Below are 18,377 nucleotides of genomic sequence, written 5' to 3'. Positions count from 1 at the left end.
TTTTATTTGGTGCTGAGGATCAAACCTAGTGCCTTGCACATGCTAGGTGAGCACTCTACCACTGAGTCCCAGCCCCAGCCTCTATTTATTACTTTTTGATACCAATCTTTACTAGAATTTTTTATTGACAGTATACTGGCTTCATATATAATTTGGATATTTTCATGGCTTGAGAAATTCAAAGTTGCGTTGGATTTTAAAAGTAAGAATTGATTTAGTCCTTGCTCGCTGTCCATAGTGACTCTTCTTTTAACATTTTGCCAGTATTTCCTAAGTATTTGTACATAAGCTAATCAAGTCGTTTACTTCCTGAATCAGTTCTGATATTTTTTTCTTTTTGGTACTGGGGATTGAATCCAGGGGCGCTTAACCACCAGCCCTTTTTATATTGTATTTAGAGACAGAGTCTCTCAAGTTTCATAGGTGGCTTTGAACTTGCAATTCTCCTGCCTCAGCTTCTCTAGGGGCTGGGATTACAGGCCTGCACCACTGTACCTGGCCAGTTCTGATATTTTTCTGACTTTCAAAGAATTCATCTATTTCCTTTAAGCCTTCAAACTGTGGTCATATTATTAAACATTAATTTCTCTTATGTATTTCTGTATCTGTTATATGTCTTTCTCTTTTACATTTTTATTTTTTCCTTATCTAGCTTAAGAGTTTATTATCTTTTCAAAATACTAAATTTGTTGTGGGGCATGGTGAGGCACACTTGTAATCCCAGCAGCTTGGGAAGCTGAGGCAGGATGATCACAAGTTCAAAACCAGTCTCTGCAAAAGGTGAGGCGCTAAGCAATTCAGTGAGACCCTGTCTCTAAATAAAATACAAAATAGGGTTGGGGATGTGACTCAGTGGTCGAGTGCCCCTGAGTTCAATCCATGGTACTCCAAAAACAAAAACAAGAACTACATTTGGGGTTTTTCTTTTTCTTTTCTTTTCTTTTCTTTTCTTTTTTTTTTTTTTTTTGACTATGGTAGCATGGTGTAAAATAAGTTCCAGATCATTAATTTTAATTTTTGTCTTAATTTCCTCCTTCTGGATTTTTTTCTTTCTTCCTTTTTTTTTTTTTTTTTTTTTTTTTTGGTGGTGGTGGTGGTACTGGGGATTAAACCCATGGGCACTCTACTATTGAACTACATGCCCAGCCCTATTTTATTTTTTGAGACAGGATTTCACAAATTTATCCAGGCTGCCCTTAAATTGCCCTTGATTTTCCTCTGCCTCAGCCTCCTGAATCACTGGGATTACGGGCCTATGTTACCACACCTTGCTTTCTAGCGTTTTGAAAAAAAAAAAAAAAAAAAACTAGAAAATAAAAAATATTTGATTGTTCTGTTCCTGATTTTTAACATGAGGTTTAGTTTCTCTTCCATTTTGTATCTAATAATGAAGGTATTTAAATCTGTAAATTTCTTCTAAGTAGTTTTCTCTATATTCTATAGTTACCAGGTATAATAATTAGCAAACAAATCAAAGAAACAAAATAGAAAACAGAATAGAATTTCCAGAAATAAATCTCAATATATGAGAAAGATGGAAATTCATTTTAATGTGAAATGAAATTTTTAATAAATCGGTGGCACAAATGATAATCTTGAAGAAAAAAATTTTTTGGTACAAAGGATTGAACTACGTCCCCAACCATTTCTTATATTTTGAGACAGGATCTCTCAAGTTGCTGAGGCTGGCTTTGAACTTGGGATCCTTCTGCCTAGCCTCCCAATCTGCTGGTATTACAGACATGTGCCACCATTCATGGCCATTTGAAGAAATTCTTAAAAATTATAATTATCTTTTAGCCTAGGCATAAATAAATTTCAATTTTATTACTTACATTTTTCTTCTAAGAAATGTAACTTTATGTTCTATCCTGAGTCAAAAAGGAGCCTTTTAATCATGGAAAACTCAATGGATATATACAAATAAAAATTTTACTTTGGAAAATATAAAATGTACAGCAAAATAATAGATATTGAGTAAGTACATTGGTAATTCAGATGGCAATGTAATTTATATATACAGCCTAAATATTAATAAAAAGGAAAATAATCCAATAAAAAAATTGGACAAATGATAGGCAAAGCCACCATGAAAAAAGTGCTCAAATTTAAACTAATGGGGAAATGCACATCAAAGTAATAACAAATAACTTTATGCAAAATGTTTACAGAATTAAAAAGGGCTATAATACCTATTATTGGTGGGAATGCAGGAAATATTGTAATTTTTTCTTTCTTTTTTTTTTTTTTTGTACCAGGGATTGAATCCAGGGGTGCTTAACCACTCAGCCCCAGCCCCAGACCTTTTAATGTTTTATTTAGAGACAGGGTCTCACTAAATTACTTAGAACTTTGCTAAATTGCTGAGGCTGGATTTCAACTCACAATCCTCTTGTCTTATTCTCCGGAGCCACTGGGATTACAGGTGTGTACCACCAAACACCGTGTGAGTGGCATTGATTGCCACAGTCTGGCTGGGCAAATAACTGGGAGGTGACAAGCAACTTGTGAAGGTTGAAACAGCGGGAGCCGCTTTATTGCAGGACAGCAGAGGTATATATACCTAACTGATTATACACAGCTTGTTTCAATTAACATCATCTAGATACAGCAATCAGCCAATAAGGAATCTCCATCATCTTAATGGCCCGGTGGCATTAGCTCACAAACCACTCCTCCTGGCAAACTGCCAGGCGCCATCTTGACTTGGACCTTCACTGGGCAGAAGATTTCAGAGTCAATATGCTGCTCACCAGTTTTCCCTTCCCACTCTGCAATGGTTGTGAAAGCTGATATCAATGTAGAGCTTCATTTTGGTAGCTGAGTAACTAACAAGCAGAGCTTTTCTGTTTTCCTCTGTAAGTCCTGAGATTTTAGAATTGTTACTATAGCATAACCAAGTCTAGTGGAACTGACAGAGTGAGGAAATGGTAAAATAATTTACACAAAATATTGCTGAGAGACAAAAGAAAGATTCTGAAAATGTTTGTATAATTTTCCTAGTTTTTATAAGAAAAACAATTAACAAATGTATCTTTATACATATATAGAGATGTATAGAAAAACTATGTATGAATCCAGGGGAGGGGGAATACTAAGGAATACATACAAAGTTGCTAAAATACGTTATAAAGGAAAGAAAAATCCAGATTGTAACAATTTTTTAAAAAAGCAAAGCTATCCTGTGATCACATGCCTGTTATTCACATTTACTTGTAATTACAGAAAGGATATTCTTATATAGGATAAAATAATTTCATACAGCATTTCATTGAATACAGATGCTCTAATGCTTGGTGCTTTCTTGGTGCTAACTGTATCAAGAAGTTTTCACAAAAATGACAGAAACCACAGCAAAGAATCCATATAATGCGTTTCTCAAAGTGTGTCTCACCTAGGAATCTGTTAGAGATGTACATTTAAGGTCCCACTGCAGACCTCAATCAGAAACTCTGGGAACCAGGCATGTGTTTCATTAAGCTTCCTGTATGATTCTGATGAGAACTTAAGTTTCTTTATTTGGTAAGATGTAGCCTTATTTCAGAGGTAAAAATGTGGGGGGAAAAAAGTCCATCTTAGAAAAGAAGTACTTCTATTACTTATTTTAACACACTGCATTCTCTGCCAAATTGCAAATTCTTTCCTACTTTCAATCTAATTCCCAATGACCAGATCTGTTTGGAATCTTTTTTTTTTTTTTTTTTTTTTTTTTTAGAGAGAGAGAGGAGAGAGAGTGAGAGAGAGAGAATTTTTTTTTTTAAAGAGAGAGGAAAGGGGGAGGGAGGAGAGAGAGAGAGAGAGAGAGAGAGAGAGAGAGAGAGAGAGAGAGAGAGAGAGAGAGAGAGAGAATTTATTTATTTATTTTAGTTCTCGGCAGACACAACATCTTTGTTGGTATGTGGTGCTGAGGATCGAACCCGGGCCCCACGCATGCCAGGCGAGCGTGCTACCACTTGAGCCACATCCCCAGCCCATGTTTGGAATATTTTGTGTTGTTTTTGTTTTTGGTACTGGGGGTTGAAGCCAGGGGTGTTTTACTACTGAGCTACATCCCCAGTCTTTTATATTTTTTATTTAGAGACAGTCTCGCTAAATAATGAGGCTGGCCTTGAACTTAAGATCCTCCTCCCTAAAGCATGTTCCCCATTCCAGTGTGCACCAAGCCTGGTGGTTTTTTACTTCCTAGGTCATATGACTACAAACCAATTTTCATTGAAATCAAGTGCCCACTAAATCCAATCAGCTGTGACAGGAGGAGAATGGGATGGAAGAGACCAACTAATACAAAATATAACTAGCTATGGTACAATTACTTTGGGCAGTTTCTGTAAGAAGCATGTTTGGAAATGTTGCCGAACTAGGGCAAAAATTTTTTTCTTTATTTTTAAATTAATTAATTTTTGTATTGGGAATTTGGCTGTTTAACCACTGAGCCACATCCCCAGCCTTTTTTTCATTTTTTTTTTAGAGGCAGGTCTCATGAGTTACTTAGGGCCCCACTAAATTGCTGAGGCTGGCTTTGAACTTGCAATCTTCCTTCCTCAGCCTCAAGAGCTGCCGAGATTACAGGAGTGTGCCCACTGCACCTGGCCCAACTAGGTCAAATTTAAGCATAAATTTGTCATGTAGTACTTTTTTGTGAAAACAATACAATGTCAGTATCAATTCTGTGTTTTTGATGTTCATGTTTTAAAATAAGAAAACTTTAATGTCTTCGATTTGTCATTTTCTCTTCATTTCTCAGCTGTACATGTTGTCTCTTCAATAACTGTTCATAAAGAAAACAAACCAAAAATTCTGAATGGGACAAAAGAACACCCTTTTCTGTTCTTGTTGCATATTTCTAAAAGAAAAAGTTTAAATGAAATACCCTATAATCACAGGCATAATTGTATCCTTCACCCTACATATAGTAATTCATAATTAGTTTAATTACTATAGTAGTGACTTAAACTCATTCTTGTCCCATCTAATGCTTTCGTGACTACCACTCTGATCTTTTCAATATTTACATTTGGTCATGTTACTCCTGTTTGAAATGCTTCAATGATTTTTTAGGATAATTACCAAAACTCTGAACAAGATGTTAAAGCCAGGCGATTAGTTCCCAGCTTCCCTTTCTACCTCACTCACAGGCCTTCTAAAAAATTATGAAAATGACAAAAGTTAAAAAATAACATGAATTGCCACCCAGTTTTCAAAAATAAATATGCCACACTGCATTTCTAAAAAACCATGGTCATCTTATTTATTTTCATCATCTTCTCTCTAGCATAGGTAATCTAGCCTTTTAGGGTAAGATGTGAATTCAGAGCCCTGTTTTTTAGGGGAAAATTTCCCATACATTGGGAGTATTAACAGTACATATTTCATAAGGTCATTGTGATGAATAAATGAATTCATTCATCTAAAATGCTTAGACCAACATCTAATACTTTGTATGTGCTTAATAAATGAGGCTATTATCATTGAGGACAAATCACACACCTTCCTACCTAAGGGCCTTTGTACAGCACACCAGTGCTATTCTTCTCTTCCCTTTCTGCACTGTTCAATTTTGTCTATCACCGGTTCAAATGTCACATCTTTAGGAAGTCTCTAACCTTCCCAGGATAGACTATATTAACTTAATACATTCTATGCTTCCTGATGGCACTTACTTGAAATTACTAATTTGTAGGGCTAATTAACAGATGTATTTCCCAACACACTATAAGGAAGCTCCAAAAGGGGAGAAAATGGTGTCTTTTTACCTCTAGAACTTAGTACATAGTTGGTACTTATAATATTTATTCAATATTTAAGGAAATTTCATCTAATTTGCTTTTCATCAAATTCTGTTAGCATGTATAATGCTAATTAAGTTTGAATAATTTTTCAGTTACTGGAGAAGTTTAAAATATCACAAGTGTATTAATATTTTGTAGTTTTTACAGATTTCTTCAGGAAAAAAATGTTTGTAAAGATCATCTATTGCAGTTTAATTCTAAAGGAATAGAGAATGAAAGAGATTTGATGATCTTGTAAAAGATTAGTTATCACTAATTCATTTTTCACCTACAATTACAAGTATAAAAGAATTAATTTGTAAATATTTTCATCATAGTTAAGGAAAAACACTTACCATAAAGCTTCATTTCACCAAGACACTAGTCACTTATTTTTAGACTTCCAAACCACATACCCAATTATTAATAAAAGGCTAAGAAAGGAACCAAAACAAAAAACTAAAATGAGTTTAAAAGGCATCTTCTCTTGCAGTTCAGTTTGGACAGCTCAAAGTTAACTTTGTCTCCTGATTGGTAGTATTTATAAGGAAGTTTAGTTCAAGAGAAAGGTAAATATGGCCAATTCTACAGTATAGTATGAGTGTTTTGTATTTTCCTCTTATTTAATGTATCTGCACATTAGCATATTAAAAGCTCTAAGAAGCCATCTAAGAAAACCCACTTAACTTGGTTTAAACTGTTTCCAGCTTACTTGAATCTATTATTTATGAAAGCTAGTTATTAAATACACTTTTGAGAATTGCATTGACACCTCAAAATTCTACTAAAAATTAAACAAAAATCAAATTTTGCTTTTCATAGTCCCATGGCTCCTAGTGACCTATGCTTTAAGATTTCACAAACCGGGCTGGGGATGTGGCTCAAGCTATCAAGCTCGCCTGGCATGCGCGGGGCACTGGGTTCGATCCTCAGCACCACATAAAATAAAGATGTTGTGTCCACCGAAAACAAAAATAAATTTTAAAAAAATTCTCTCTAAAAAAGATTTCAAAAACCATCCATTTGATGATTCACCCAAGAATATTATCAAGAGTGATGGGCACTTGGGTTAGGGATGTAGCTCATTTGTTGAGCTCTTGCCAAGCATGTTGGGCTTTGGATTCAATCCCCAGAGCTGTCAACAAAACAAAAACAAAGTGACTCTAGTACTTCATCATTGCAGAATTTACTTTCTTCCTTTTAAAAATCAGGACTTTTGCCAGTCAAGGCTTGGTAACAATTTAATGACTTCATCAATCAGATTTTCAATGAAAATTGTATGTGTGTCGGGGGTGTAGAGATAAAGGATCTGAGGGAAAGAAATACAAAGCTTCATTATTTTTGGAACCATAAATTTGAAAGTTGTCAGGGACATAGATCCTTTCAAATTAGTGGCTTGCTGCAGTTGGGTACCGGAAATACCTGGGAAATTCATGATACCAATGGGATTGAGACCTGGGCATGTGTTGTATGAAAAGCTTCCCCCATGAGTTTCATGCATATTTCTACATAAAAATCCTGGTTTTGGACACTGCCCTCCTCACTGTAATCATATGCAACAAGGACTATTTAACTGTAATTGTTTTCAATAAAAATAAAATCCTCTATGCTTTTAACTTTTCTGTTTTACACCAGGGGTCTATGGCATCTTTCTTGTGAGTCCACTGCACCTTGATTTCCTTAACAGTAATTGAGGAGTCTGCCATTATTCCTTGATCTAGTTAATTCAGATGATAGGGCCAGTTTTTTTCCTCATTTCACAGTGGTCAACTGATTCTTCCCATATTGGAAAATTTAAGTTTTGGAATAGCAGTGTTCATGACCCCTTTTCTTCTTCCTGAGAGTAAGAAAATTACAAATACACCTGAAACTCCTTTTGGAGTATTTCAGCACTTTTTTCCCCTTTTAAAACAGATAACACTTCCCAGTGCAATCTGGTTTTCTTTGTACATTTGGTTGTCATATTGGTAAAACATTGATATCTGCTTGACAGGCTGGATATGCCCTCACAATAATCTCAATTTCCATTTGTCTCTAGAATAATCTGTAGAGCAGCTTTGATACCTGTGTCTGTTCTAGACATAGAGCACCACACAGCCTCATCTCTGTAAGCTACTGTTTTTTCTGACCAAGTTATTCTCTTCCACTGTAACATTCCCATAACTTCACTATACCAACTCTTGATCATATTACATATTAAAATATATTCTTTATTATTTCCAGTGAATTATCTGAGACTTTCAAGTACATTTTTAATTTTTAGGAAATTAAAATTGTTATTCTTTTTACATTACATCTTATAGTCTTCAGAGATCATGAATGGTTTGTTTTTTTTTTTTAAATACTGAATTTATTTTGGTGACTTAAAACAAGATGTAATTTATGTAACCATTTTGTGTTTTAAAGTAAAACCTCCTACATTTAATTAAGAATTTGAGTACAGGTTACTGTGCAAACAAAAGCTAACTATTCTAGGCTTAAATGAACTTGAAATAATGATTAAGTTTTCAACTGTCTGAAGTAGGTACAGCAACATTAAAGGGAAGGGACTAGTTAAACATCACTTTCGCTCCTAAACTATCAAGAGCTAAGATACATACAAATTTTATGGCAAGTAATCTAAAACTCCTCTAAAAATGATTAACTGTTATTCTATCCCACAAGAAAACCAATACAACAGATCTATCTAATTAGTTAAGACACCAGATACTCGTCATGCAGTTTCAGTGTCTAGTAGCAAACCTCTAGACCTTAAAGTTGTTTCACAATTTCTAAATACTTATTAATCACATTTTAAAAGGCTGATATCCACTCTAAACTACATATAGAAGGTACCAGAGTACATAATTATTAAGTGCAACCTGACAGCCTCCAAAGATTTCAATATATATGCAATATATAATGCATTACTTTCAAAAATAAAATTTCACACAGGGTGGGACAAATACCAAATATCTGAGTACTCTTACCTCTAGATAGTTGACATACATCAATCTATATTTTTCATATTAAAATTAAAATACTGATAAGAGTTGGCCCAAGGGACAAGTTATAATTTTAGTTTATCAAAAATTATCTGTAAAATGTAACCACTTGAAATTAAAAGAAAAAAAAAAACATTTTAGAATAGCTTTTCTCTCTCTCTCTCTTTTGAGATAGAATCTATGTTGCCCAGGTTGATCTTGATCTCTCAGGCTCAAGTGATCTTCATTTCTAGCCTTCAGAACAGATGCAATTATAGGCATGTGCCACCACATCCAGCCCCTGGGATAGTTTTTTTCAGTACCATCAAATTCTAGCAAAATACAGTTCATTGAAAAAACTTAGGTATTAGTTTTTAAAAAGATGTTCCGCTTTTTTTGTCTTCGCTTCGCTAGAGATCCAAAAGCATTTTGCTGTACAACTCTTGCTTTTCATAACTGAATTAATTATCTAACCATTAGAACTAAGTTATTACTAAAAACCCTCTAAATTGTTTATCACCATACCAGAGCCAGGAAGTTAAAAATAAAATAATTACTGACAATAGAAATGGCCTTTTAAAAACTATTATTTTTGTTATACTTGCATTTAAAAATTCATTCCTCATTTAACAAAAAATGACTTAAAATATATATTTCAAGTCTCATCTGGAAAGAATGTATATGATTTCATTTGAAAAATAATGAAGTTTCTACAAATATATGCAAGCTCTCTATATGAGTTGCAAATGTATCATCAGAATCTTCACATTTTAGTATTTTTATTTTTTTGGTGCTGGGGATTCAACTCAGTGCCCTCACATGAGCTAAGTATGCACTCTACCACTGAGCTATATTCCTAGACCCATATTTTAGCATTTCAAAGGGAGATTTTTGCTGCATTATGTGATTAAAGACAGTACTTTTACATGTAAAAATAATTTGCACTGAAAAACTCAAGCAAAAGTCTGATACTTTATCAAAATAAGATCAAAATGAGCAATAAAAATAGCAAAAGTTGTTACAAAAAATAGCAATTCCTATTTAAATTCCTGTTTATGCAGATTAAAAATGTTTATCAATTAACTACATCACACAGATTGCAGCATATTTGAAGATATAATATAGAAAGGTAACATGGGATATTTGAAATTCAAGCTGCACTTATCAAATAGTTTCATCCTGAGTCTTTGATGTCTTCAAAAATCCATTTGATAATAATGTATGCTAGTTATTTTTTGGTAGTATAATTCAAGGGTAGTTTTCTTTAAGTTACTCAATGCTGTTTATTCCTAAGTATGTGAAAATTACATATAAATATTTACTACACTTTTGGTTTTTCATAACACATGAGAGTGTATGAATTGAAAAGCTGATACTTTTTTCTTGTTGTACAAGTATATAAAGATGTTTTCTTAATTGAAAGTGCCTTAGATTTAATATTATTTTCACATTTTGAGTTATTTTAGAACAAATATAAAAGGTAAAAAGATTATCATAGATACTTAACTATTCCCATAAAATAAATCAAACCCACTGAAGGAACTATACAAGATCACTAAAGAATGTATCAGATTAATCATTTCCTCCTATAAATATTTTTTTATTTATTTTGTGTTTAGAAGTTGCAGTTTTAAGTACTATTAACAGAAAATACATAACAAAAGCTTCCTAACAAGTGAAAAAAATAATTATAAATGCTGGAAAAATTGGCTTCATTAACATATTTACAGACTTTTACTTAATACATACTCCTTTGGAAATTAATTATATGATATTTATACAAGCATTAACATCTCCAAATCACTCTGAGTAGTGAGTACTTCAGTTCTTTACTGTCTGTCCCCAAAATTGAAAGTCATTTCATTTCTGAAAGCCACAAGCAACAATTGTCTTCTGGTCAATCTGAGACACTGTTGACATACTGTTCTGTTCTTTCACCTAAAGATGCTTCTGTTGAGGAACTGTCCTTAGGCTGTTTCTTCTCTTTACTCTGATCTTCTTGCAGCTTCAGAATTATATTTCGAATTTCTTCTCTTTTTGTTCTCATTCTTGGGGGAGGAAACCAGTTTGATAAATTCATAGGTAGCTCAAAATTTAGTATGGGATTCTGAAAATGAAAGATTAAGTGTCTATTAGAAAATTATAATCAATAACATTTTAGCTTCAATTACAAAAACAGTCCAAAGTTAAAAATGAAAATATCAATTGAAGTCAATTTCCATGCATGTCTAAGTTTATCCAGATGGACCCAACTACTATGTATGACCAACCATAAAGATCTTAAAAAAAAAAAGAATTCATTCTTAATATAGGCATATTCAGATTCATATACATATATTAAGAAATTATGTACATCATAAATTTGTATCTAGTACAAATAAAAATAATTTTAAAAAAGGAAAGTATCAATATATATTTATTCATTACCTATCATATGCCAGGCAATATGCTGGGTACCAGAAATGTAAGATAATTTCTGTGTATATAGATCTTATAGTCTTGATTAAAGGCTGGCAAACTACAACCACTAAGCCAAATTCTGCATGTCCATTATTTTAATAAAGTTTTTTTTTTCTTTTCTTTTTGGCAATGCTGGATACCAAGCACAGGGCCTCCCCCTCATGCATGACAGGCAAGTGCTCTACCATTGAGTGACATCCCTAGCCCATGTTTTATTAGAATACAAACACATAATCTCATTCATATATGGTGTATGGGTGTAGAACTTAGAATAGCAGAGTGGCAACAAGAGATCGTATGGCTATATAGCCTAAAAAAAAAATACTTAACTTTCTTGTCCTTTATAAAAAGGTTTGTCAGCCCCAGGCCAGACAGAAAGATAATTCAATGATGAATACAACAAGTATTACGACATAAGTATAGAACACTATGAGAATAAATATCTAAGGGCTAATACTATTCTAGGAGAGTAAACCTAAAGAACAAGTAAACATTAGCCAGTCAAGAAAAGACAGAAGCAATAGTGAAGAGTATTACAATAAGAAATGTGTATTACAGCTTAGAGAAAAGAAAGGACAAGATACAAAATGAAAAACTGAGTAACTTTCTGCTGGCTGATATATAGAATGCTAGAATGACAATGCTCAGAAAATGAGGCTAAAGCTTAGATAGGTACTGGATCATACAGGTCATTTGAAACTTGTTGGTCTTTAACTCAAAAGCAACAAGAAGCCACTGAAATATTTAAGGCAGGACTGGAGAGAAGGAAAATACTCATTTGTGAAAGAACCATGGAGGCTGAGTGAAGCTCCAACAACCTTACAAATCTGCACCTTCTCTGAGTGCTATGCTTAGCTGTATCCTGAGCATTTCAGCTCTTTTTGGAAGCCTGGATGAAGCCATTGGATTACGAAACAATTTACTTGGAATGAACAGTGAACATTTTTGCTTTTATAAAGAAACACTAGCATGTATCTGGCTTTTTTTTTTCATGGCAATTTTAGGGCACACTCTTGAATGCAATAAAGCTGTGGTTGGATAAGGTTGAGTTGGTGCTGTCTCAGAGGTATAGAGGAGTCAAGCAACCACTGTAACGAACAACACCAGAGTCTCAGGGTTAGAGGGAATCTTATAACTGACTTATGCCTCTCAAGCATAGGAGAATGGATCATGCTGAAGGGGTATGGGGACACTAGGTATTCACTCTACCCGGGAGATGTGGTAGACCCTGGAAGCTGGGAGGCTTCTGTGACCCTTCTCTAGATGATAGTTCCTGAGGGAGAAAACTCTTTAGAATGGCTGCTTTACAATGGTTGTATGAACCCTTCTAGTGAATTTAGAGCACTTGTCATTATAAAATAGAAGTACAGGCAGTGAAGGGAAGATATTAGTAATAATAACAATATAATCATCATGGTGGCTACTAAAAAAAGTAACATGATTAGATTTGGGTTTTTGAAAACAATTATGAAAAAGAGAAGGCAGAAAGAATGGGAATATGAAACAGAAGAATGGGAATCAATACAGAAGCCTTCAAGAGTGGTGCTAGCACACTGGACTTGGAAAGAAACAGCAGGGACAAGGTAATGTATGCATTGATATCTAAGAGACAGTATTTTGTGACTCATCCACTGGACAGTGGGTGAAGAACTAAGGAGTCAAGATAACTAAGGAATATCTAAGGGAGAAATGTATGGTACTATTACTCTGAAGTTAAAGGAAGAGAGTGAAAAATTAATGGTCAACAATGTTAAATGGTTATGGGAAGTAAAGAACAATTTTAACATAAGGGTAAGGATAATGCCAGATATCAGAGATTTGAGGAGCAAGTATGAAATGGAGGCAGTAAATACAATTATTTTTCAAGAAATACATCTGTGTCCTGGTGTGGTGGTGCATTCCTGTAATCCTATCAGCTTAGGAAGCTGAGACAGGAGGATTGCAAGTTCAAAGCCAGCTTTAGCAAATTAGTGAGACCACGTATCTAAATAAAAAATAAAAAGGGCTGTGGATGTGGCTCGGTGGTTGGTTCAATCCCTGGTACAAAAAAAAAAAACAAAATCTGTGAAGGGGAGAAATGAGACAGTAGGAACTACAGGAGAGATTAGTTAAGGTGGAAAGAACCAGTGGACAGGACAGGTTGATCAGCACTGGATTTGGTGACCTGTAGGTCTTTTAAAAGTGTTCCAATTAGTACTGGGCATGGTGGAACATTCCTAAAATTCCAGAAACAGAAGGAAGGGGATTCCAAGTTTGAGGCCAGCCTGAGCCACTGAAGGAGAGCCAGTCTCAAAATTTAAATAGGGCTGGGGATATAGCTCAGTGGTAGAGAGCCTCTAGCTTTGATTCTCTGTATTGCAAAGAATTTTTTAAAAAATTCTCTAATTGTTAAGTTTTTCCTCCCTGGAATAATTTTTGAAACCACAGTTTTCAAACTCTAAAATAGTTGCTCACTATACAAAATAGTTGTTCATTATACAAAAAATAAAGTCAAATACACATTTCATTATCAATTATGTCAGATCCAAAAAACTAAAACTCACCTCGAAAAAACTCTCTACATACTGTAATACATATACACCACAATCACTAAAGTTGTTTTGCTGTGGTACTTTTGGATTAGAGCCTTTCATAACATCTTTAGAAAAACTTCTTTTGCTTCCCTTTTTAACTTCCCATTCCACTTCTAAATACCTGCAATAATGCATATGCAATAAATTATACACATATAAATATACAAACTGCCTCATCTCTAACAGAATACAAAACAAAGTGTGAGGTGCAATTTTGAACTTACTCTCTTAGAATTTTGACAACATTTGACCGAGAAGGGCCTCTGAGTGAATCCATAAGTAGGATACAAGGTCTGCAGAGTACAAATGACCAAAAATTGAATATTTCACAATGTTACAAAAGCATAAAAAGACTAATAGCATATTAACATAAAATTTTAAAACTTCAGAATTTACTTGTTTACCTCAGTAAATACCAGAAGAAAAATAAACTTTAGAGATACAAGCAGCCTAGTAATTAGGTATTGATGGTTATAGTAAACATTGAGTTGTAAAATATTAATGTAACCCTTGGTTATAAATATGTTACACTAAATTTCCATAGTTGATTCCTAATAACACTTTAAAAATTTAGCAGAAAAACAAAAGTATGAAAATTTGAACATTCACTCCACGTAAAAAAAACAAAAAAAAAAAACCCAGTGGGGCCATGTGAAAGTAGAAGGAAAATAACCCCATTAAAAAAAAATAAGGCCTATTACAAATATTAAGACAGATAACTATCACATAAAAGCAACGGTTTAGGGTGTGTGTGTGTGTGTGTGTGTGTGTATATGTTTTAAGATTCTACCACAGAACACTTAATTCAAATCCAATTTTCAAAGAACTTCAATTCTATACAACTATGTTGTAAACCCAAATAAGTACATGTAGTGCCAAATGTCCTGAAATAATAAGATCTAGACCACTCTTAGTTAAACTTTTTTTTGGGGGGATCTGGAGTAGACTTTCTTGCTGTGTGTGCTAAGGTTTTAACCCACGGCCTCAAGCATACTAAACCACATGCTCTACTCTTGAGCTACATCCCCTTGTCCTGAGGTATCTATCTGTGTTTACTTTTGTAAATTAAGTTTGCTTTTCAAAGTCTCCTATAGACAAAGTCAAAGGAGATTAAGTCTAGAAATAATTAAATTTGGGATCTCTGGAGAGACTTCAAAACACACATGTACTTCTGAAAACTAACAGTGATTTACTCTCATTTGGGGTTCCTATATGAAATTTATCCCTTAGTGCTGATGTGACTCACTCCATGGCCCTGATGTAGGAGTTACGGAACCAGTGTAAACTCCAAACCTGTGTTAACTGTTTTGACATGTGTTTTCTACTCCAAAACACAGTATACTAAAAAGAATAATGGTTAACTATTGAGACATATATGTATATCCATAGATGAAGAGTTTAGAAAAATGGGCAAATGGGGGACTGAAATAATTACTCATTCTCCCTTCCTTTATCCCTGGTGGCACACCCCACTTTTCCTCAATGATCCTGACAGCATTTGTGAATTATACTTAAATATTTGCTTAAGCAAAAACTATTTAAATAACATCATATAGTGTACAAGACATAGTTATTGCTTACTGTTTACAGATAGTAGGCTTTAAATGCCACTGTCCTATTTCTGAATTGCAATTGTCATCAGCAAGGAATCCATCATCGCTGCTATCATCCTATAAGAGACAGCACACTATTAGTACTTAAAATATGGATTTCAAATTAGGGATGCTCAACCTGTATATATTGGGAAAAAAACATCTACAGTCATTCGTTGTTAACCAAGGGACATCACAAAAAAAAAAAATGTGTTTTCTTGATTTGTATTTCTCTAATTACTAGAGATGTTGAACATTTTTTCATATATTTGTTGACTGTATATCTTCTTCTGAGACATGTATGTTCAGCTCCTTAGCCCATTTATTGATTGGGTTGTTTGATTTTGGGGTATTAAGTTTTTTGAGTTCCTTTATATATTCTGGAAATTAGTGCTCTATCTGATGTGCATGTGGCAAAAATTTGATCCCAAAATGTAGGCTCTCAATTCACCTCACTGATAGTTTCTTTTGTTGAGAAGGAACGTTTTTAGTTTGAATCCATCCCATTTATTGATTTATGATTTCATTTCTTGGACTTTAGGAGTACTCTAAGATTTCATCTCACTCTGGTCAGGAATGGCCATTATCAAGAATAAAAACAACAATAAGTGTTGGTGAGGATGTGGGGGGAAAGGCACACTCATATATTGCTGGTGGGACTGCAAACTGGTGCAGCTAGAAAAGCAGTATGGAGATTCCTTAGAAAACTTGGAATGGAATCACCATTTGACCCAGCTATCCCACCCCTTGCTCTACACCCAAAGGACTTAAAAACAGCATACTACAGTGACGAAGCTACATCAATGTTCATAGCAGCACAATTCACAATAGCTAAATTGGGGAACCAACCTAGATGCCCTTCCATAGATGAATGAATAAAGCAACTATGATATTTATACATAATGGAATATTACTCAGCAATAAAAGAGAATATAAAATTATGGCATTTGCAGGTAAATGAATGGAGTTGGAGAATATCATGCTAAGTGAAGTAAGCCAATCCCCAAAAACCAAAGGCCAAATGTTTTTTCTGTTAAGGAGATGTTAATCCATAATGGGGGTCGGAGAGCAGGCATGGGATGAGTGGAAGAATTTTGGATGGGGCAAAGGTGAGAGCAGGAGGGGCATGGGAGTAGGAAAGATGGTGGAATGAGACGGACATCATTACCCTAGGTACACGTATAACTGCATGAATGATGTGACCCTACTTTTGGTACAATCAGAGAAGTCAAAAATTGTGCTCCATTTGTGTACAATGAATCAAAGAGCATTCTGCTGTCATGTATAACTGATTAGAACAAATAAGTTAAAAAAATAATTTTAAAAAGTGCAAAAAAAGTGCTTTCTTGGTTTGCTAGTAGTAGATTAAGCAAAAAGAAAAAAATAGTACAGTATGAAGCAACCTTTACTTTTATGTAAACAAAGTTTGTCCTAACAACTAAAGAAAGGTCAAAAAAATAAATAATAATTGGCTGTAGGGTGCTTATGATTTTTTAATATAAGGTTCTATTTAATTGAAACTATAAACAACAAAAAAACCCCATACACTTCTTAATATTCATATTGGATATTAGAATTCACTTATGTTCTGCTCTTGTCAAGATACATATACATTAAATTAAAAGAAAAAAATCACTGGAGACACTTCAGAGAGATAATATTTCTATGCTCATATACTACATCATTGAAAATTTAAACATTTTCCTGTTGAATGTCAAGTTTCTACAAAGTATGACCCAATAATCCTTTGAAAGAGGAAGTAGGATAGAAGGTGTTAGCTGGGTTTTGGTAAGAGAAATAAAACATTTTTTTTGGTGGCACTGGGATTGCTTAAATCCAATGGCACTCTACCACTGAACCATATCCCCAACTTATTACTCTCTATATTAATTTATATAGAGACAAGGTCTCATTAAGTTACTAAGGCTGGTTTTCAGCTGTGATCCTCCTGCCTTGTCCCCCAGAGTTGCTGGGATTACTGGTGTATGCCACCATGCCCAGATGAGAATTAATTTTATATTAAAACTTTCAGAGGTAATGTTAGGGTCAGCCCAGATCAGAGTGGCAAGACAACAGCAGTACTAATACATTTATCCTGGGAACCTTTGACTTGAAACCTAAATTTGTGTTTGGAGGTATGACCCAAATTTCAGAAGCCATGATGAGTTTTTACTGGTTGAAGGACCTGCTTACATGATCCTAAAGAAAAACTTTAGATAAAACAGAATATTTTTCCAGGCTTTCAGTTTTACCTGATTATCTTGATCTTCTGAGAAGTCAATTAGTTCATCCTCAAGCATTTTATTACCTTCAGCTGATTCATCACCATAGCTTAGTCTGATTTTGCTTAAGCCATCTGTATCAACAAGAAACATATATTAAAAAAGATCATCATGCCTATAACTCATAAGATATAATGCTAAAATTAATGCTCATAGTTAATCAATGATATAGTAGTTCAATGATATAATAGTTAAGGATATAAAATCCATTTTATCATGTAATCTCACAAATAAAAAGCAAGTTATTTTAACTGACATATCAATTACCAAATTGTTTCTACTACTTAGACCCTGAAACTCATTAAAATTTAAAAACTAGGTATCAGTTATGATTAAACGTACACATACTTAAAATACATAATGAATGAATATATGTAGATAAACATTGTTGTACTAGGTAGTCCAGATATTTTAAACTCATAATAGAAGTTACAACAATCTGAAAATAATATAAATGCTAAATAACAAAACCAGCAAACTTTAGAACATAAAATAATGTATAATTTTAAAATTAAAACTGTGAAAATATAAAAAATTATACAATAAATGTAAAAAAATTGATTAAAATAAAGCACCACATAGAGAAAAACTACAATGACTACTTTAATGGGTGTTTTTCAAGAAACTAAATCATTAAATCAACTCTTTTGCTGACTGAAAAAAAAAAATTATTTACATAAAACATTTCAAAGAAATATAAGATGTAGATGAAAGCAATTAAGCCCAAGTCAGGGATTTT

At 33.8% G+C, this 18,377-nt stretch overlaps 1 protein-coding gene across 6 annotated transcripts in view; it reads right to left on the bottom strand.

The window, feature by feature from the left end:
* Positions 1-7,952: 7,952 nt before the first annotated feature.
* The window catches only part of SENP6 (SUMO specific peptidase 6), a 111,865-nt gene continuing 101,440 nt past the window's right edge, over positions 7,953-18,377 (bottom strand). For 5 of the 6 annotated variants that reach the window (XM_081295343.1, XM_081295344.1, XM_081295345.1 and 2 more), the window contains 5 exons: positions 17,609-17,712; positions 15,346-15,434; positions 13,989-14,057; positions 13,735-13,885; positions 7,953-10,838 (listed from right to left, as the gene is read on the bottom strand). In XM_081295343.1, the coding sequence (XP_081151469.1) occupies positions 10,629-10,838; positions 13,735-13,885; positions 13,989-14,057; positions 15,346-15,434; positions 17,609-17,712 (623 nt within the window). In that variant the 3' untranslated portion in view covers positions 7,953-10,628. The remainder of the gene's footprint in view (positions 10,839-13,734; positions 13,886-13,988; positions 14,058-15,345; positions 15,435-17,608; positions 17,713-18,377) is intronic. The other variant, XM_081295346.1, reaches the window with a different exon arrangement.

This window comes from Spermophilus citellus (assembly GCF_964194105.1).
Source record: "Spermophilus citellus genome assembly, chromosome: 5".
Lineage (NCBI taxonomy): Eukaryota > Metazoa > Chordata > Mammalia > Rodentia > Sciuridae > Spermophilus > Spermophilus citellus.
The sequence above is the reverse complement of the archived record's forward strand: the minus strand, read 5'-3'. Positions and strand labels throughout refer to the sequence as shown.